Here is a 16,902-nt window from a genome sequence, read left to right as displayed (position 1 = left end):
ACAAGAATACTCAGTTTCCTTATTTGCAGAATGTGTTTTTGAGTGGGTCCCCTTCATTTACATTTATTTTTCTTCCTTTCTCAGAATTTTCAAGATGTCTTTCATTGTGAGGTGCATCCTTCATGGATTCATTCCTCTCCAGTTTGCTCTTCAAGGAGCTTGACAGGTATGATAAGACAGGAATTTGAAAAGCCAAGAGAAGAACACTGCAGACTAGGAACATGAAAATGGTCCATCACACTGAGTGCTGCTTTAAAGGTCTGATTCTTTAAATGTCTGGTTCTAATTATCAGCAGAACATTAAATAGAGCAGAGAAAACTTGCAGTAGCCTGAGCACTCCAGCATGTCTTACTTCTCTACTCTCTCTAGGCATTGGTCACAGTAAGGCAGCCATGATTGCCATCCACATTGCTAGGTCTCAATTGATTGTGGGAGTGTTATCAATGCCCAATGCCAACAAAGTTACCCGAGACACTATAAAAATATTTGCATTTGCTATGTTATATATTGTTTCCGTTGCTACTGTTTTGCTTTCTACTTTATTGCAGGGATTGCATAGGATTGTGACTACATTATATTAATGTAACAGAAACACGGGGTTGGCTGGTAATTAATATTTACATGTTTATCTCATAAAAGTATGAACATATGATAGATGACAGCCCCTATCCCAAGAACAGAATCAAGTCCCAGTGCAGGATCAATTATTATAAATGGCATATCCACGTAATGGCACGCAGTCCTCCCTTTTTATTACTGTACATGTAATAAGAATTTTGCAATGGAAATGTGTAGAGAACATGTATACAAGGAAGAATGCACACTGAAATAGTAGGCAATACCACCATCGGACTGATGGATCAGTGTAAAAAATAAATGCAATTTGGACCAGAAGGTATGGTACTAAGAGGACAAAAAGGTGGCTCCACAAAACTTGCTGGAAAGAGGTAGAAAGGGAAAGGGAGCAATATTAGAAGATCCCTTGCCCAGAATGGAACATGGTATCAACATAGCCACAGGAACAGATGAAATAGTTTGTAAGAATGCAGGAACCGTTCTTCTGGATCAGATCAAATACTTATCCAGTGCAGCATTCTGTTCTCAAAGTGGCCAATCAGATGCCTTGAGATGCCCAGAAGCAGGACAATACTCTTGTTTCATCAAAGATGATCTACTAAAGGATCATAAAAAGGGATCACAGAAAACAACTCAATTCTAAATGAAAGTTCCATCCGTTTGGAGTAACTGTATCTAGGTGGAAGATCTACTTGGACTCTAATTGTAAAAAGATATTTTTAACATCTGGTAAGTTATCCTGGTGTGGCGTATAAGCCTGTAACACCAAAAACATATGTCCTCATCTGTATGGCCATATTCGATGTAGTGTTGCACCAGGGGTGCATCCACAATAGAATTCTTATCATACATACATTTTTCTTACACGGGCATATAATCCCATACATGGCATGTGGTGATTGGCAAGTTGAAGAACAGTTCAATTTCCAAATGCATCCAGAGTGTGGACCCTGAAACTCTAACGTTAAGTGACATGTGGAAGACCCTGCAGTGCCAACATTTAGAATGGCCCTGAACTGCATTAGGAGATGTCTCCAGTTGAAGAATATCCGATCTAAGGATTCTTTAATAGTTTTGGCCCTCCTCAGACCAGTTAATGGGGAAAGATTGCGTCTGGGGATGTGTTGAATTACGTAGCAGTGTTTGTTTATTAACTCCTGTATTGAATTCAATATTTTGTTTATTTATATTCCCAGTGCTTCGTATTTCGATGTTCTGAATGTTTGCTGTAAGCTGCATGGAGAACAGTTCATTGTGGGAAAAGTGTCATAAACACAATAAATCAATCAACTTCCCCCTTCTCTTCCCACCACGCCCTCCCTAAATTTGTTCTGAAGCGTATGGGGAACCCCTACTACACACAGGAGCACAGGGGCACACAGCGGAGGAGAGGGGGAGAACATTTTGTTGTGCAAAAATCTGTATTCTATTTTGGATACAAACCTTTGTGGTTAGGATTAGCTTTAAGACAACTACCAGCCCTCCTTCTCAGACTTATGATAGAAATTATGTTTCTGAAAGTCTTCTGAGCCATTCATTTGTGTCCCAATTATCATTATTTTTGTCATTGTCTACATTTGAGCTGAATTCTGAACCTTCAGCACTAATTGGCGGCATTTTAAATGCCAGTGTGCTGATCCAAAATATTCAAATGCTCATCAAATCTATTTGCTCCTATGAAATAATGGACTTTTACTCTTTTCAAATTTATGGAATTAAACACTTTTAAATTCAGAAATAAAAGGGTGAGCAAGCCACTTTAAACTACCAAATGAAGCATGCTGACCACAAAGGTTTTCAAGCTTGATGGCACTTTTGATTGCCGAGTCGTCTTATCACTCTGACAATGTTGACTCTTGAGCCAATAAAGAAAGTAGGATTTCAAATGTGTAAAGGATATTAGAGATGTTTGGAAATATCTGCAGTTTAATATCTTTTAATTCTGATTTAAAGGTATACATAACAGTCCAGAGCGTCTGCATATGGTGACTCATATCAGCAGAGCGAGTAGCTCTGCATGAATTTATTTCCTCTATGGGACACTAGACCTTGGAGGCAGGGAACCGTTGCAGATCATACTGCCTGGCGTGCTTGAAGGGGATCAATGCACTGAGGCTAGTAGTTGCAATACAGTGTTCAGCAAAAACAGCACTGCTCCTGCAAGTGCACAGATTTACAGAACATGTGAGCTGGTGCTCCACATAGTATGTCCTACTGTTTGGCAGTGGTTCATGCCACAATAAATAAAGTCTTTAAAGATGCCACAGGAGTCAGTGGTTTATAACAACAGTAAGTCAATTGTTAAGCATTAAGATGGAACATTGTACAGTAAGGTATCAAAACTATATTTGTATATTGTGCTGCAACTAATTTATGTAAATTTGAAAAATTGGCACAATAATTAGAATGAAAAACTATTTCTTGTTGACTGAATTCTATTAGGATTAAGATACAGAATGGTGTGGATAAGTAATACTTAAATATTTAAGTAATTAATTTAAGTAAATATTTAAGTAATTTAAAATTTTAAAAAATCCTTTCAGTAGCACCTTTAAGACCAACTAAGTTAGTTCTTGGTATGAGCTTTCGTGTGCAAGAACTAACTTAGTTGGTCTTAAAGGTGCTACTGAAAGGATTTTTTTTATTTTGACTATGGCAGACCAACACGGCTACCTATCTGTAAGTAATTTAAGTAATTACTTAAATATTAATCTACGAGTATATTATCTTAGCTACAGCTATTCCAAAAGCTCATCTACCATTTGGGGACTGTCCTGTAAAATCTCTACCATCAACCTCAAAAATCTAAGCCCATCTCAGTAGATACTTCTGTTAAATGCTCTGCAGAATGACTGCCCATTAAACCAGTAGTCAATTTGTCCATTAGGTAAACTTCTACAAAAATACAACTAATGTGACACAAAATGCAAATGTCTGCAGTGCTCAAATTTATAGCTTCAAATATATATTAACAGGCATTGTAAAAGAAGGTGCTTTCTGCTTGTTAGTACATTGGTAAACTTTTTCATAATGCCTGCTGTTTTTTCAACAGCTGCTTATATGTTCAGTTTGAAGCATGGTTAAGATTAGTCATGTACAGTCTTTTGAGACAGTAGGGAACATGATCTTTCTGACCAGCTGCAAAAATTGTAACCTCATAGATGAAAAATGAAAAGAATAAAAGAAAAAGAGCTGTTGCCATATCAGTCTTTCTCCCCTTTATGCTTTTGAATTCCTATGAACCTATTATAGAGCTCTAATGTCAAAGTTGAGCAATGATCCAGCTGTATTAGGGTTGTTTCTAGTTCACTTTAAGTTTCTTAATTCAACAAGATTATTTGTGATTGTATTGTGCATTTAAAATCCAATCACACAATTATTAATGAATTGTAATTATTCAAATTATAATGGGTTTAAAGTAATTTAAATTACCATTTCTTGATCATGAACGGAACAAAATTAGAAAGACTGTTTAAGGTCATATTGTGTTTCAATACTACAGTTAAATTGTTCCAAATTTTTCATTCTCCTCTCTCCCTTAAGTAATATAAAGAAGCTTGGTGGAAATAGGTTGCTACAAGTTTACTTGGCAGGAAAAACCTTTCTTCAGTTGGAAGCTAATAATTACCCTATTTCCCTAACTTTCTTACTTTAAAAAGCAGGACATAAATATTAATACATTTAAGCAGAGGATGGATGACCATCTGTCATGTATACCTGAAGGAGCGTCTCCACCCCCATCATTCTGCCCGGACACTGAGGTCCAGCGCCGAGGGCCTTCTGGCGGTTCTCTCATTGCGAGAAGCAAAGCTACAGGGAACCAGGCAGAGGGCCTTCTCGGTAGTGGCGCCCGCCCTGTGGAACGCCCTCCCATCAGATGTCAAAGCGATAAACAACTACCTGACATTCAGAAGACATCTTAAGGGAAGTTTAGGGAAGTTTTTAATGTGTGATATTTTAGTGTATTTTTGGTTTCTATGGAAGCCGCCCAGAGTGGCTGCGGAAACCCAGCCAGATGGGCGTGGTACAAATAATAAATTATTATTATTATTATTATTATTATTATTATTATTATTATTATTAATGAGCTAATTGAGATTCCTGCATTGCAGGGGGCTGGACTAGATGACCCTCGGGATCCCTTCCAACTCTGCAATTCTATGATTCAGTGGTTGAAACTGAACATTCCTATAGTTTGTTTTGATACAAATGTGGTTTTATAATACAACACCAGTTTTTGCGGATAACTTTCATATTTTCATTCAACATTAGGAAGAATTCAGATTTTTGAAGAAACACTGGAAGAAGGCTATGATAATGAACATGTAATATTTTTTTCAGTTGGGGGCATGGGGCGATGGAGGCAGATTATTATCAATTAAGCCTCGAGGGGTAGTTAACCTTTGGTCCTCCAGGTGTTGCTGAACAACTCTCATGAGACCCAGTTGGCATGGCCAGTGGAATGATGGGAGTTGTCATTCAGGAGGGGCACAGATTGGCCACATCTGCCAAACATACAGTGTTTTTTTACTGTGAGGACTATGTTGATGAACTGACAGAAAATAAGTATTACTGCTAAAAGGAAACTTAAAAAACAAATACAGCATCATAAAATCATTTAGAGACACTCTCTATGCAGACCAATGTTTAGGCCTTATAATCAACTATGTAATGCATTTTTCATTATTATTGTTTATTATCTCATTTTTATTGCACTCTTCATATTAGCACCCCAGAGTAGCAAAATAATATAGCAAAATAATGAAAAACTAAAGCGGAAAGAAAATACTTCTAATGGACAGTTCACTAAACCAAGTTGTTAACACCCTCACAATGACTCAAAGGCCAAGTGAAAAAGTGTATTTTGCAAGTTTTTCCTGTAATTGCATATCCACAAGTATAGAGCACTGGTATGAATGCATAACCTTCCCTTCCTCTGTTTCAAGGCCAAGAAACATACTCTGAGGCAGTGGAAAGCAGGTTCAAGCATTCCCAAGTCCTGGAACAGCATCCTTTCTCTCCAGGTACTAGAACCACAAGTCCCAAAGTCTTTGGCAGGAAGCTGATGCTACATGCATAGTTTCTGCTAAGGAGAAAGCCCCTGAAAAGGGTGAAGAGAAATATGTCCTTAGTACTATATTATTATTTGCTTGGATAATTCAATCCAAACATCTTGTTTCTTCTAAGATTTCTAATTTATGAATTTATTTTGCTCTTTGACATATAGAGCGGCACCTCTCAACTACATTGTCCTCTATGTATCCCAGGACAACAGTTCCTGTTATTTCTCATTCTCCCACAAGTTTTTGGCTATATGTGCAGTATTTAAACTGTTTATCATATCTATTCTTAATCCTTTTTTTTCCAGCCTAAACAGACTCTGTTCTTTCAAAGTTGAGATTTGTACTCTGAACCCTATATAGAATCATAGAATTGTAGAGTTTGAAGGGACTCCAAGGGTCATCTAGTCCAAACCCCTGCAATGCAGTAATCATATATGTTTCACTCACCTGTAGCTTCACTTCTAAACACACACAAAAACACACACACTGTGGTAGTCCAGCTGAGAACTAACTAACTAGCATTAAATGCAGCAACTTCTTCCAGTACACCATAGCCATGCCCTTCAAGTGTTCATTACTTTTGTTCCTTTAAGGAAGGTAGTTAAGGATTTATATGGCAAATTCCATAAATGTTGTATAACCTAGATATCAAAGTCAAATTATCAGCTTCTGTTCAGTCACTGGTGCTATAATTCAAGAATGCTGATCGTGAGATCGAAGTGTAGCTTTGGATTATATCTGGCCCTGTACTTTATAAGACAACTACTATAATTACTTGGCACATGTTCCTCACAAGAGGAATGAATGCAATATGTCATTGTTGTAAAATGCTTAACGGTATGTTTTTGTGCATAAACCCATTTTTTCTCCATAAAAATAATTTGAGTTTACTGGGTAAACTTGTGAAGCAGCATTTCTCTGTCATTATTATGTTATTAATTTTACTTTTATTTACTTGTATTTTGGTAGCATTCAGTATCTCCATTCAGGATCAGATCCTCATCATGATATTCAGTGTTCCAACATAGGGTGGGCTGAGCAGCAGTCCCTGTAGAGAAAATCACAACATCAAAGTTGCATTTAGAGGGGCTGAACCTTCTTGGAAACTGAAGGCATTTTAAAAGTACTCGTTCCTCATGGAATCCTGGCAAGAAAGATAAAATTGTAGCTATAATCCCACATCCATTTATTCCATTATATTTACACACCCACACTGACACACTCTTGCAAAATTTAGGCCAACACATTGGATTTTGGTTCAAACAGAATAAAAAAAGCAGCCTGTTACTATGTTTTATAGACAACATATTGTTTGTGCCCTTAGTATTAACAAATAAAAAGAGATTTGCCACAATGCAATATGCCTGAGGCAACCTATAAGTTACAGCAGTAAGAGATATTCTAAAACAAATGTACAATATTTTATTTATTGCAAATAATCTCATACATTCCCACACCCTTTAGTCAATGAAGACCATAACTATATTTCAGAAGAAAGGATTAATGATTAACACCATCCCTTTTACAGGCTTAGAATAAGTCATTGTCCATACTTAATGCAATAATAAAATTCTCTTCAGTTGATTAAAATACGCCTAGTATCTAAATGACAGGGGTGGGAAAACATAGACTCATTACAAATAATGCAGGACTGGTAAAGAATTGCAGAGAGTGAATTCATAAGGGGGAAGAGGGTTGCCAGAGCACCTCCTATCCATCAGGCTGCCACTACATTTGTTGAAGCATACACCAGTTCTTCTGGCTTTGCATAGCCTCCATAAGAAGCTGCCTGAGAAAAGGTTAAGTCCTCTTCAGTGCTCTAAAATAGCTAACAAGGCCTGATCAGAGCTCAATATAAGGCAGAGAGTGGAATTCTGATGATCAGCTGATGACACACTGCCCTCTTAGGTACTGGGAACCAGTCCCTGCTCCTCTTCAGTTCCTCTGTTTCTCATCTGTAGCCACTCTTCCAGCTCCTCCTTCCACTTATCAGCCTCCTCAAGTGCACCCTGGCTCCACTTTCTTCTTACAATTGCCTAAGCTGAATGTCTGGTGAAAGATTCCCACCAGCTTTGAGCATCCTCCCTAAAAGGCTTTCCACAGGCTTTTCTGGGAAGCTGGCTAGGTACTGACACTCTTCAGTCAGTATTGTAACTTAATCCCACCATCCCGCTTTGGAATGCTCCAAGTGGCTTCAAAGGTCATGCTCAGAATACGCAAGCTCATTACAATACACTGAAGCTGGAGCTGCAGCAGATACTTGCCCTTAAGGAGAACAGGCATTCAATGAATGGTGGGGTCAAGTGTTAACCCAACACTTTCTTGGATTTCTCTGGGTCAAGTTTTAGCCAATAACCTACAGAATGTGCAGTTATTCTTAAGTAGAGGTGAACTGAAGCTAACTTGCTTACTTTGGAACCTTGTTTGCAGGCAGCAAAGTTGCACCCCTATTTTAATCAATGCACGAAGGGAGCTAGAGGTTTTCCCCTGACACTGAATAACCCCCCACCCAACCATTCAGTGCTGGAAGACAGGACAGCATCTACACATTGCCTGGGCAACCAGACAACTCTCCAGATCTTCCAGCAAAATAGTAGTGATTATTGTGGCTGTAACAGGCATAGAAGAAACAAATCTGGAAGTAAATTGAGTAGTTTTTTCCAAGGGGATTTCCTACCCCACAAAGACCAAATTCCATCCCCAAATTTTCTGTTGACTGATTATTTTGCTCAGTCCTGGTTTTAAGACTTTAGTGACATACATAACCTGTAAAGTTTATAAGCAGGTTCAAGGTATGTACAATACCTGTTATACAGTAATTGACTCAAATGCTTCAGTAAGCAATAGAGTTATCAGTGAAGATAACATTCCAGTGGCTTAAGTTTGGAGACATGCTCAGTATTAAGAATCATCTCAACACTTCTAGTTTTCTACAAGCAGCTCTCAGCAAGCAGATTGTGAATTTTTCCATACATCTTGAGGGTGTTGGATCACTGATTCAGCACATCCAGCACTCACAAACCCCTCCATCTCCAAGTACTTTCAAAATCAGCATTTCCCTTCATTCAGGAAACCCCTTGTCTAGTGATTTACTAACTGGGAAACAGAGGCCTGTGCTGGTGATTGTGTTCTACACATGCAATACTATTTAGCCTGAGACAGTGGGGAAAACATACGGCAGAGAGACAGAGCTTAATTTCTAAGATATAAATACTGAGAAACCTGACCAAAGACATGCAGGCTATAGGAAAAATATAATGTTACTAAAACAAATGCTCATAGTAATTTCTAACCTACAAAAGTCTGTGGTGAGAATAAGTAGCTTTAACCCAGAGACCAACATCTGGCAAGTGTCTCCAGAGAAGCAGAATAGAAGTTAAATATAGATCTCCTAGTTCATGGCTTCAGTATGAGTTTAAGATAAAACATAGCCCGACTGTGTGGCTATATTGCTATAAGAGAAATAACTGAATGGTCTCAGACAGACAACACCTGACCAAACTCCTGTGTCCCTTAGTTTCCCACCTCCAGATGTTCACATTTAGCACCCAGCTCTTGATAGTAATGCTTAATTTTTACAGCTGTACCAGAGTTATATTTTGATATTATTTGAAACACTCTCTTCTATTGAACTGTAAGTATTTTTATATATTATTTTAAATATACATTTTGCAGTAACCATCTTCTCAACTAAGGATATGCACGGTGCGTGTGTTGATTGCACAATGAACTGGTACCTGCAATGTATTGCTATTATTGCAAATACAGGGTTGTAGCCAAGTAAGTTTTACTCAAAGGAGACCTATTGATATTGATGGGACTAAGTTAGTCATGCCCATTAATTTCAGTGGGTCTGAATATAACCAGATGGGTTGGATACAACCCAGAATATTTACTGACATAGTTTACATTTCTCTGCCTTAAAGTGTTGGGTACTTTCAGCTGTACTATACTTGGGCTAAGGCTGGCAGGAGGCCCTTACTGTTTAAAGTCTGGTGATAGCAGTGTGCACATTTATTCTAAAATGGTTTTAATACTAGAAAGATTCAACATGAAGCATTGCAGAAAACTAGATAAGAAATGAGCAAAGGTTACATTGGTGGGGGAAGGAAGAGGATGGTGTGGTTTGCTAATGAGTATAGATCTGAGACTTCCTTTTATGATATCAGACATAACCTGATTTATCAATCAAAGAAAGGGTTTGGTAGAGTTCCACTCAATTAAGTCATATAGTTTTGCTTTATTGTGTTAGAATATGATAATTATGATATCATCCATGCCTGGATTTTTTTGTATTAGGGATTTGCCTAGTTGTTGATTTAATAAAGCTGAAAGGATTGCCTAACCAAATCAGATCTGTGTTAAATCTTTATATACTGACCTCATAGTGGCAAAGTAAACTCAGCACTAGACAGCAGACAAACCCAGACAGGAAGCAGCAATATAAATCAGATTCATATTGGGGAGGGAGGGAGAGTAAGAATTCACAACACAATAAGGTACTCAGTAGTTAGTTACTTTGCTTTTTGTTTTGTTTTTCTTTGAGACCTTCTGCACCAATAGAAACCTTACAATATTGGCAAAAAACAATCCTCTCTGATGTTGGGTAGTCTAATAACAATCAATGTTTAATTATGTTGAACACCCAACCCCTTTTCTGTATGTACGTCTTGCTAGCTTTTCTATTGCTTGTCTCCTAGGATACCTTTTTATTGGACAGACAATTCCAAGATACAATAAAACAACACCAAAAACAAGTAGCAAGCAATAGGGGCTGAAATTTAAAAAGAAGACAATAAGGCAGCTCAGTGTCTGAGCAGTGAATACTACCATAAGCATTAAGGTCTACAGCAGTTAGGAAAATAGATGTCACCTCCAGTGACTGCTGAAGGAACCCTTGGGGTCCCTTCCAACTCTACAATTCTAGGAATCTATGAAGAAAAAGGTGCTTGAGACTGAAGTAAAAGACTGCTATGACCTGGATGCTACGCGATAGAGGTGAGAGAGCAAAATGCAATTTTACCTAGTCTGGAGAAATCTACAATTTCAGGTATTCTTTATTTTGTCACCTGTCCCCCTATGCTTACAAATAGTATTGAATGGTGAGGGAAAGGGAATTAGGGATGATGGGCAGATCTGTCCTGAAACTTGGAAGTGTGTCTGTTGTTCTCTTTCATGTGGTGTGACAGCTAAGGAAGCACTCAGACATTCACTCGTATACGAAAGAAATCTTGAATGGTGCTCAGTTTCTTGACTTTTTTGTGGTTGTGGGATCTATTAATCCTTTTTCTATTACACTCAGAACATACTGTTTATTTAAGGTAAAAGGGCTCCAGATTTCCAGTTTGCTGTTAACTTAAATATATGCAGAAATATCAGCTCTGTGTGAGATAGCTCATTGGACTAAATGTGCAATAATATAACTCTCTGGCTTTAAACCAAATATTGGTTTCACACATACACCCTTTTAAGGCATAGTGGGTATCTCTTCATAACAGTTCATTGTGGACATAGTGCTGCTGATGCATGCAAGTTTTGTGTGTCCACATGACACTAGCCTCATAAAATGATGTTCATTTTATTTTCTCATTTAAACCAGATTTACCATTTCTGCATAAAATCATTTATTTAAAAACACATGGAAATAGTAAAGCCAGATTAAGTGGGAGAGGGGATGGGACAGGATAGTGTTTTGCAGATGACAATGTCATGCGGATACTGAAAAACTTGCAAACATGAATAGTTGCACCATGTCCTCAACGAACTGTCTTGTGAAAGTGCCCAGTGAAAGTGGTTTGAGCCTATTGACAGGACCAGATTCTTCATGGATCTTCCTCTATGCAGTGCAAAAAAATTCTATCCTTCCATGATAATATTTTCCTTTACTGTTGTCAACAAAACATGTGCAGAATATTAAAATCAGTATGCTTCAAAGCAGAATTTCAAATGTTTCCAGAAAACAAGAAAGTCTTATTTCACTGAGAAAAAGTAGGAAGTTTCAGCATTTACAAATTGCCTTCCATACATAAAAGGCAGGGTCTCAAAGAAGCCCTGGAATAACTGTGAATACAAGTTTATCAGTAATCCATCAGAAGCAACAAAATTCAAAGCTGATAGAGCTAAGAGATAATATATTCAAAGTCAAGTGGAACAGAAGCCAGAATGTTCTAGCTGTAATATTTTCCTCCATCACAACATCATGCTGACCGTCATGGGTCAGTTACACTCTATACAATCATGTGAGTGTTGCTTTGCATTTATATTTCTCAGAAGTCGTATCTTAGGCCTTCAATTCTTTGTTTTTCAACAGCAATAAAACATTTTGCAAGGGATACCAACGTGGCACACAAATTATGCATTCAAAGCTCCATATAAACCTTTCAGAAGTAATTCTACACAACAGCCTGATTTTGCCAGGTGTTGAACATTTCTCTGAGTAACAGAATGGCTGGAAAATGCAGCCTGCACCAATGTGCAAGTAAATATACAGTGCCTGACAAAAGTAATCCAAGTGAGAACAGTGAACTATATAAATATTCCGAGCTAGAATTAAAAACATGTATTCTAAAAGGAAAAAGGCTGATCAAATCTGTCACAAAAAAACACAAAAGAGTAAACTTTTACTAGCAGCTACTAAAGCCCAGAGTTCAATTCTAAAAATGGCATGTATTAGTTTGTTAGATACAGCTGACTAGCTTATAATAAAGATTCAAGGAACTTATCTGAGAAATTTGGTTATTCTTGTATTGTACATACCCATTTTAGATGATAGCTCACTAATATTAGAAATTTATTTTTTAAAGTTTTTTTTTGTTATGGAGTCAATATTCTGTTTTAGATATGGAGATGGAGGAGAGAGATGAGGGAGAGAGGAAGTTCTATCACTATAGGCGTGATCTCCTATAAATGTGGTCTATTTGTAAGCAATACTAGAGATACCCTCTTACCAGGAAACACTTGTCTATAGTGTACACTGTCATCACTGTGGGAAGAGAAAAATTAAATGGGGAAAAAACACCTCAGATGCATAGCCAAAATATAATGTTGGGGAAATGTGAAGAAGCAAGGATATATAAAATTATGCAGTTGCTGCATGCTTAGCTTGTAAAATGAAAGATTTTCAACAATCTCAACTGTGCAGATCTGGATCTTGGCCAATTTTTAAGCTGACACAAGCCACTAGTAAGAAGCCTATATGTAAAACCAAACTGAATGGATGAAAAAAGCAAAAGCTTCCAGCAGTCCACTGTAGCCAAACTGAGCACTCCCATTCCAAGTTCTCCCAGACATCATCATAATATTATGATTAAAGGTTATATGATCCTAGTCATATTTGTTATCTTCTCAGGAATTAAAAACCTATTTACTTTATCAAGGTATATGTTATATGCAGGCAGAAGTCGGCTTCTGTATGCATATCCCTAGCTGGACGGAAAATTGCATACAGAGATGGGTGTTGCATACTGATGCTCTTTCCAGGCCAAAAAGCTAGGGCTGCTAGTAGTCCTTTAAACACTGATTCTGTTGAATCATTGCTAGGAAAGGCAGTAAGGTTAAGTCTTTGTCTGCTTTCCTTTCTTCTCACACAGTTGACAGTTCAGCTATTTCTTAAAGTGCTACACATGTGCAACTCTGGTGACAGCACATATCCACTGTTGAATCACACTCATTATGTAACACACTTAACTCAGTTGATCATTTGAATTGACTGTAACGGATGGAGAGGGGAGGCTAGCAGCTTGTTGAAGCAAGAATTTTAAAAATGGATTAATAGACAGTCTCATCTTTCTGTGTATGGCATCTTCACATACACAGATCAAAGGAAACCAGTGGATGTCTTTAGAAGTAGGCTAAACAAGCTTTTTGTTGTGCTTGTTTAGGCGGATTCAGTTTCTGAGATAGGATGACTGAAGAACCTTTTGAGGTCACTTCTAGCTGTATATCCAAAGAGGTCCCATCAGAAGACAGAATTCCTTCTGGCAGAAGGATGAAAAATGTGATGATCTCAAGCAGATAAATAAATGTGGAACCTGAGGGATGTCAGTCAAATGGGAAATTAAGCCATTGCATCGTTTTGTGTCATTCCCAAGACCTGATCCTCTGATTTGACGATTTCTATGGCTTCACTGGGAAGAACTTCACATCCAATTGATGCACATAGAAAACAAGTCTAGAACTGAGGTTATACAACCCTAAACAAGTCCTCACACATCCATAAGGCCTGCATCAAATTTTGTAAATTCCAGCTCAACTTCAAAAGTAGTCTATTAATAAATAGAGCATTTTACACTCTTTTAAGAGAACTCTATTGAAATTAGTAGGAATCGTCACTAATATTAATTTTCTTTGATATGCAAAATGTGGCTAGCCTATTTAACAGCACACAATATGGTGCTGCTAAACTGTGTTAGTACCCAATATGGTGCCATTACAACTCTGTTAGTTAATCATTTCTGCACCTTTATCTAGGTGAACAAAAGCCATGCTGCTGAATCTACACAGCTTCTTATTAGGAATTTGATTCTCATGTGACAGTATTATTGTTCCAAAAGTTCATGTTCTGTTATTATTTTATTTTGTACTTGTTAGATTAGTAGTATCAATTTGTGACAATATAAAACAGCCATATTTTCCCTTTTGGAAAATCTCCAGAGTTATTTAAATAATACCGGGAGCACAAACTTAAAGATCAGTCACAATTTCTTTTTTTAAAAAAAGTGGATTAAAGAAAGTCAGTAATATTTTCTCAATCAACAAGGCAAGATGCAAACTCTGTGTATGTGTCTGCGTGTTTAAGCTGTTTATATCCAGAAATGGTGTAACCGAGAAAAGAAAATACTTTATTCTGGTTATAGCTGCACATGTGATCTGCCTTCTGTAAAATAGATGGCCAACTACACTTTCATTAAATTAGAACAAGATGACAAATATAAAATTTGCTAGCATGCACAGCAGACAAGCATTAAACATTATGGAAGGTTTCTACAGTACAAAAATGGATTTGAGCACTAGGGAAGAAAATATATTGAAAGTACTTTCTAATGAGTTTCATTCATTTCTCCTTCCCACGCAGTGGGACTTATAATGGCAATACATTTGATATCTGATTGTGAATCTGGGGAAGCACGTACTTCACAGATGTATTAACTTGAAAATACCGGTAAAAAGCAGATGAAGAGCCATGGATGATAGGCCTTTAAGTTTGAATTTACAGTGGCAACTAGTACAATGACACCACACAATGTCCATTTAATACACTGCATTAAACACACACACACACACACACACACACACACACACACACACACACACACACAGTGCATGGTCTATATTAAAACCAAAAATAATAAGAAATCAGTTTGAAAGGCAAAGGAAGCTTACAATTGCTAATACAAAATGCTGGTGATAGCTAGCCATCAGAAAGCTAAAGCTACATATAGAATCACAGAATTGAAAGGGACCACGAGGATCATCTAGTGCAACCTCTTGCAATCTATTACTCAACAGGAGCTTGAATCCATGACTCTGAGATTGAGTATCTCCAGCTCAACTGACTGAGCTATCATGATTTTAAGAATGGACACTCCCAGCAAAATCTAAAGACAATAACTTCCCTAGAAGGAAATTAGTTAATTCACAGAACAAATGAGATTATTGTCAACCAAATTATTGCAGTCTGATAACAGGGTTATTTGAGAAACTGAAGCATTATTCTGCTGACTCCACATCAAAATATTTTCTGTTATCAAAACAGACATCTATAAACTGTCTCTGTTGGACAGGAAATCAAATTAGGTAATAATAAATCAATCAAATGAAGCTAGGATCTAGATAATTCCATGTATTATGAAAAGTAAAACTAATAAATGTTATTTAAAATAAATTGAGCTCTATTAGATAAAACTGAAGAAGGCGTTTCTGCAGTACGATGTAAGTCGGGTTCATTAAGTCATTCTGTAGAGCATCTATTGGGAGATGGCTGCCCAGATATTTTTGTTTCCACCATTGACTATGTAGAAAAACTTTGTGAAATTTACCCAGAATCCTGAAACGTTCCTCAAAGGACTCACAAATTGATTAATTTTTGATAGTGCATTTTAGAAAAGGTCCCACTCACAATCCCATTTCTAAAAAGCTCGGTGCATCCATTCGTTTTAGAAGTGTCGTATCAGGGATAAATCAATGTGTTAAGAATTGCTTGGTAATATTGTTGTGGGATTAATCTTACAGAACAGATCATCAGCACGATTACCTTTGGCATTCTGTGTGCACAGAGTTCCATTCTAAGCATGAAAAGCCTTCTAATGCCAACATAGGAGAGCTATATATTGAATGATCTGCCACCATTCAATATTTAATCCTGCAATTGAAACCACTAAAGGGATACAACAAAGTAACAAGATGAATGAATTGTGACCTCCAACTTGCAAAATGACATCCTGAACAATTTATCTTTTGGGCATGTAGTGCATCCCATGGCTAATATTTCTATCACTTCTCCCGAGTTTAGGATTTGTAGATTTGATCAATGCTACATTAGCAAAGTACCTGAGGTGACAGACTGGGAATCCATTGCTTATGCTTGAACAATACGCTAGGTCAATTTAGAATATCTGGGGTCTGAAACAAAGGCCTATTAATGAAAAATCAATTTTATTTCAAAAACTGCATTCCTAAGCATCTCTTGCAAGGTGACTAGAAATAAAGTGTTTGTGAGTTGTGAAAAAAGCAATAAGGACTTGAACTAGGAAGCAGGTGTTTTTAAGTTTAGAAAGCATTGTGCTTTTTAATATTCTGGTTACTTGCCTCTGTATGGAAAATTATTAGTCGATACATAAAACATCTGTACGAAGATTGTGATAAATCCCAAAGAGTGATAATACTTGGGGAGGAATCTAATTGGTGCCTGTGATCAAATTTCAGTGGGTTTCTCCACTAAAAGAAGAGAAAGGATGGATTTTTGCTGATTCAAATTCCCCACTGCATTCTCCCATGCTATCTTGCACTCAGTCCCCAACTCTCCAAAGCAGATTTTTTGGGAAGATGGGGGACGCAGGAAGCAGGGGGAAATGAAGGAAATTGATCAAGAGCCCTGCCCTGGACACCATTATAGTCCGCTCTTGGATAAAGCACTCTGCCCTTTACACTGATTATACTACAGTGGTGCCTCGCAAGACGAAAAGAATCCGTTCTGTGATTCTCTTCGTCTAGCGGGTTTTTCGTCTTGCGAAGCAAGCCCATTGACGTATTAGCGGATTTGCG

The 16,902-nt window shown here is 37.5% G+C and overlaps 1 protein-coding gene across 40 annotated transcripts in view; it reads right to left on the bottom strand.

The window, feature by feature from the left end:
- TENM3 (teneurin transmembrane protein 3) overlaps positions 1–16,902 on the bottom strand; it is a 1,268,022-nt gene that overhangs the window by 253,913 nt on the left and 997,207 nt on the right. For 25 of the 40 annotated variants that reach the window (XM_083459440.1, XM_083459473.1, XM_083459433.1 and 22 more), the window contains one exon: positions 6,596–6,688. The exons of the other annotated variants lie outside the window; for them this stretch is intronic. In XM_083459440.1, the coding sequence (XP_083315566.1) occupies positions 6,596–6,688 (93 nt within the window). The remainder of the gene's footprint in view (positions 1–6,595; positions 6,689–16,902) is intronic. 40 annotated transcript variants of the gene reach the window in all.

Source organism: Podarcis liolepis, assembly GCF_965112155.1.
Source record: "Podarcis liolepis genome assembly, chromosome: 9".
In the NCBI taxonomy this organism is placed as follows: Eukaryota; Metazoa; Chordata; class Lepidosauria; order Squamata; family Lacertidae; genus Podarcis; species Podarcis liolepis.
Note: the sequence above shows the minus strand (reverse complement) of the source record. Positions and strands in the feature narration are given on the sequence as shown.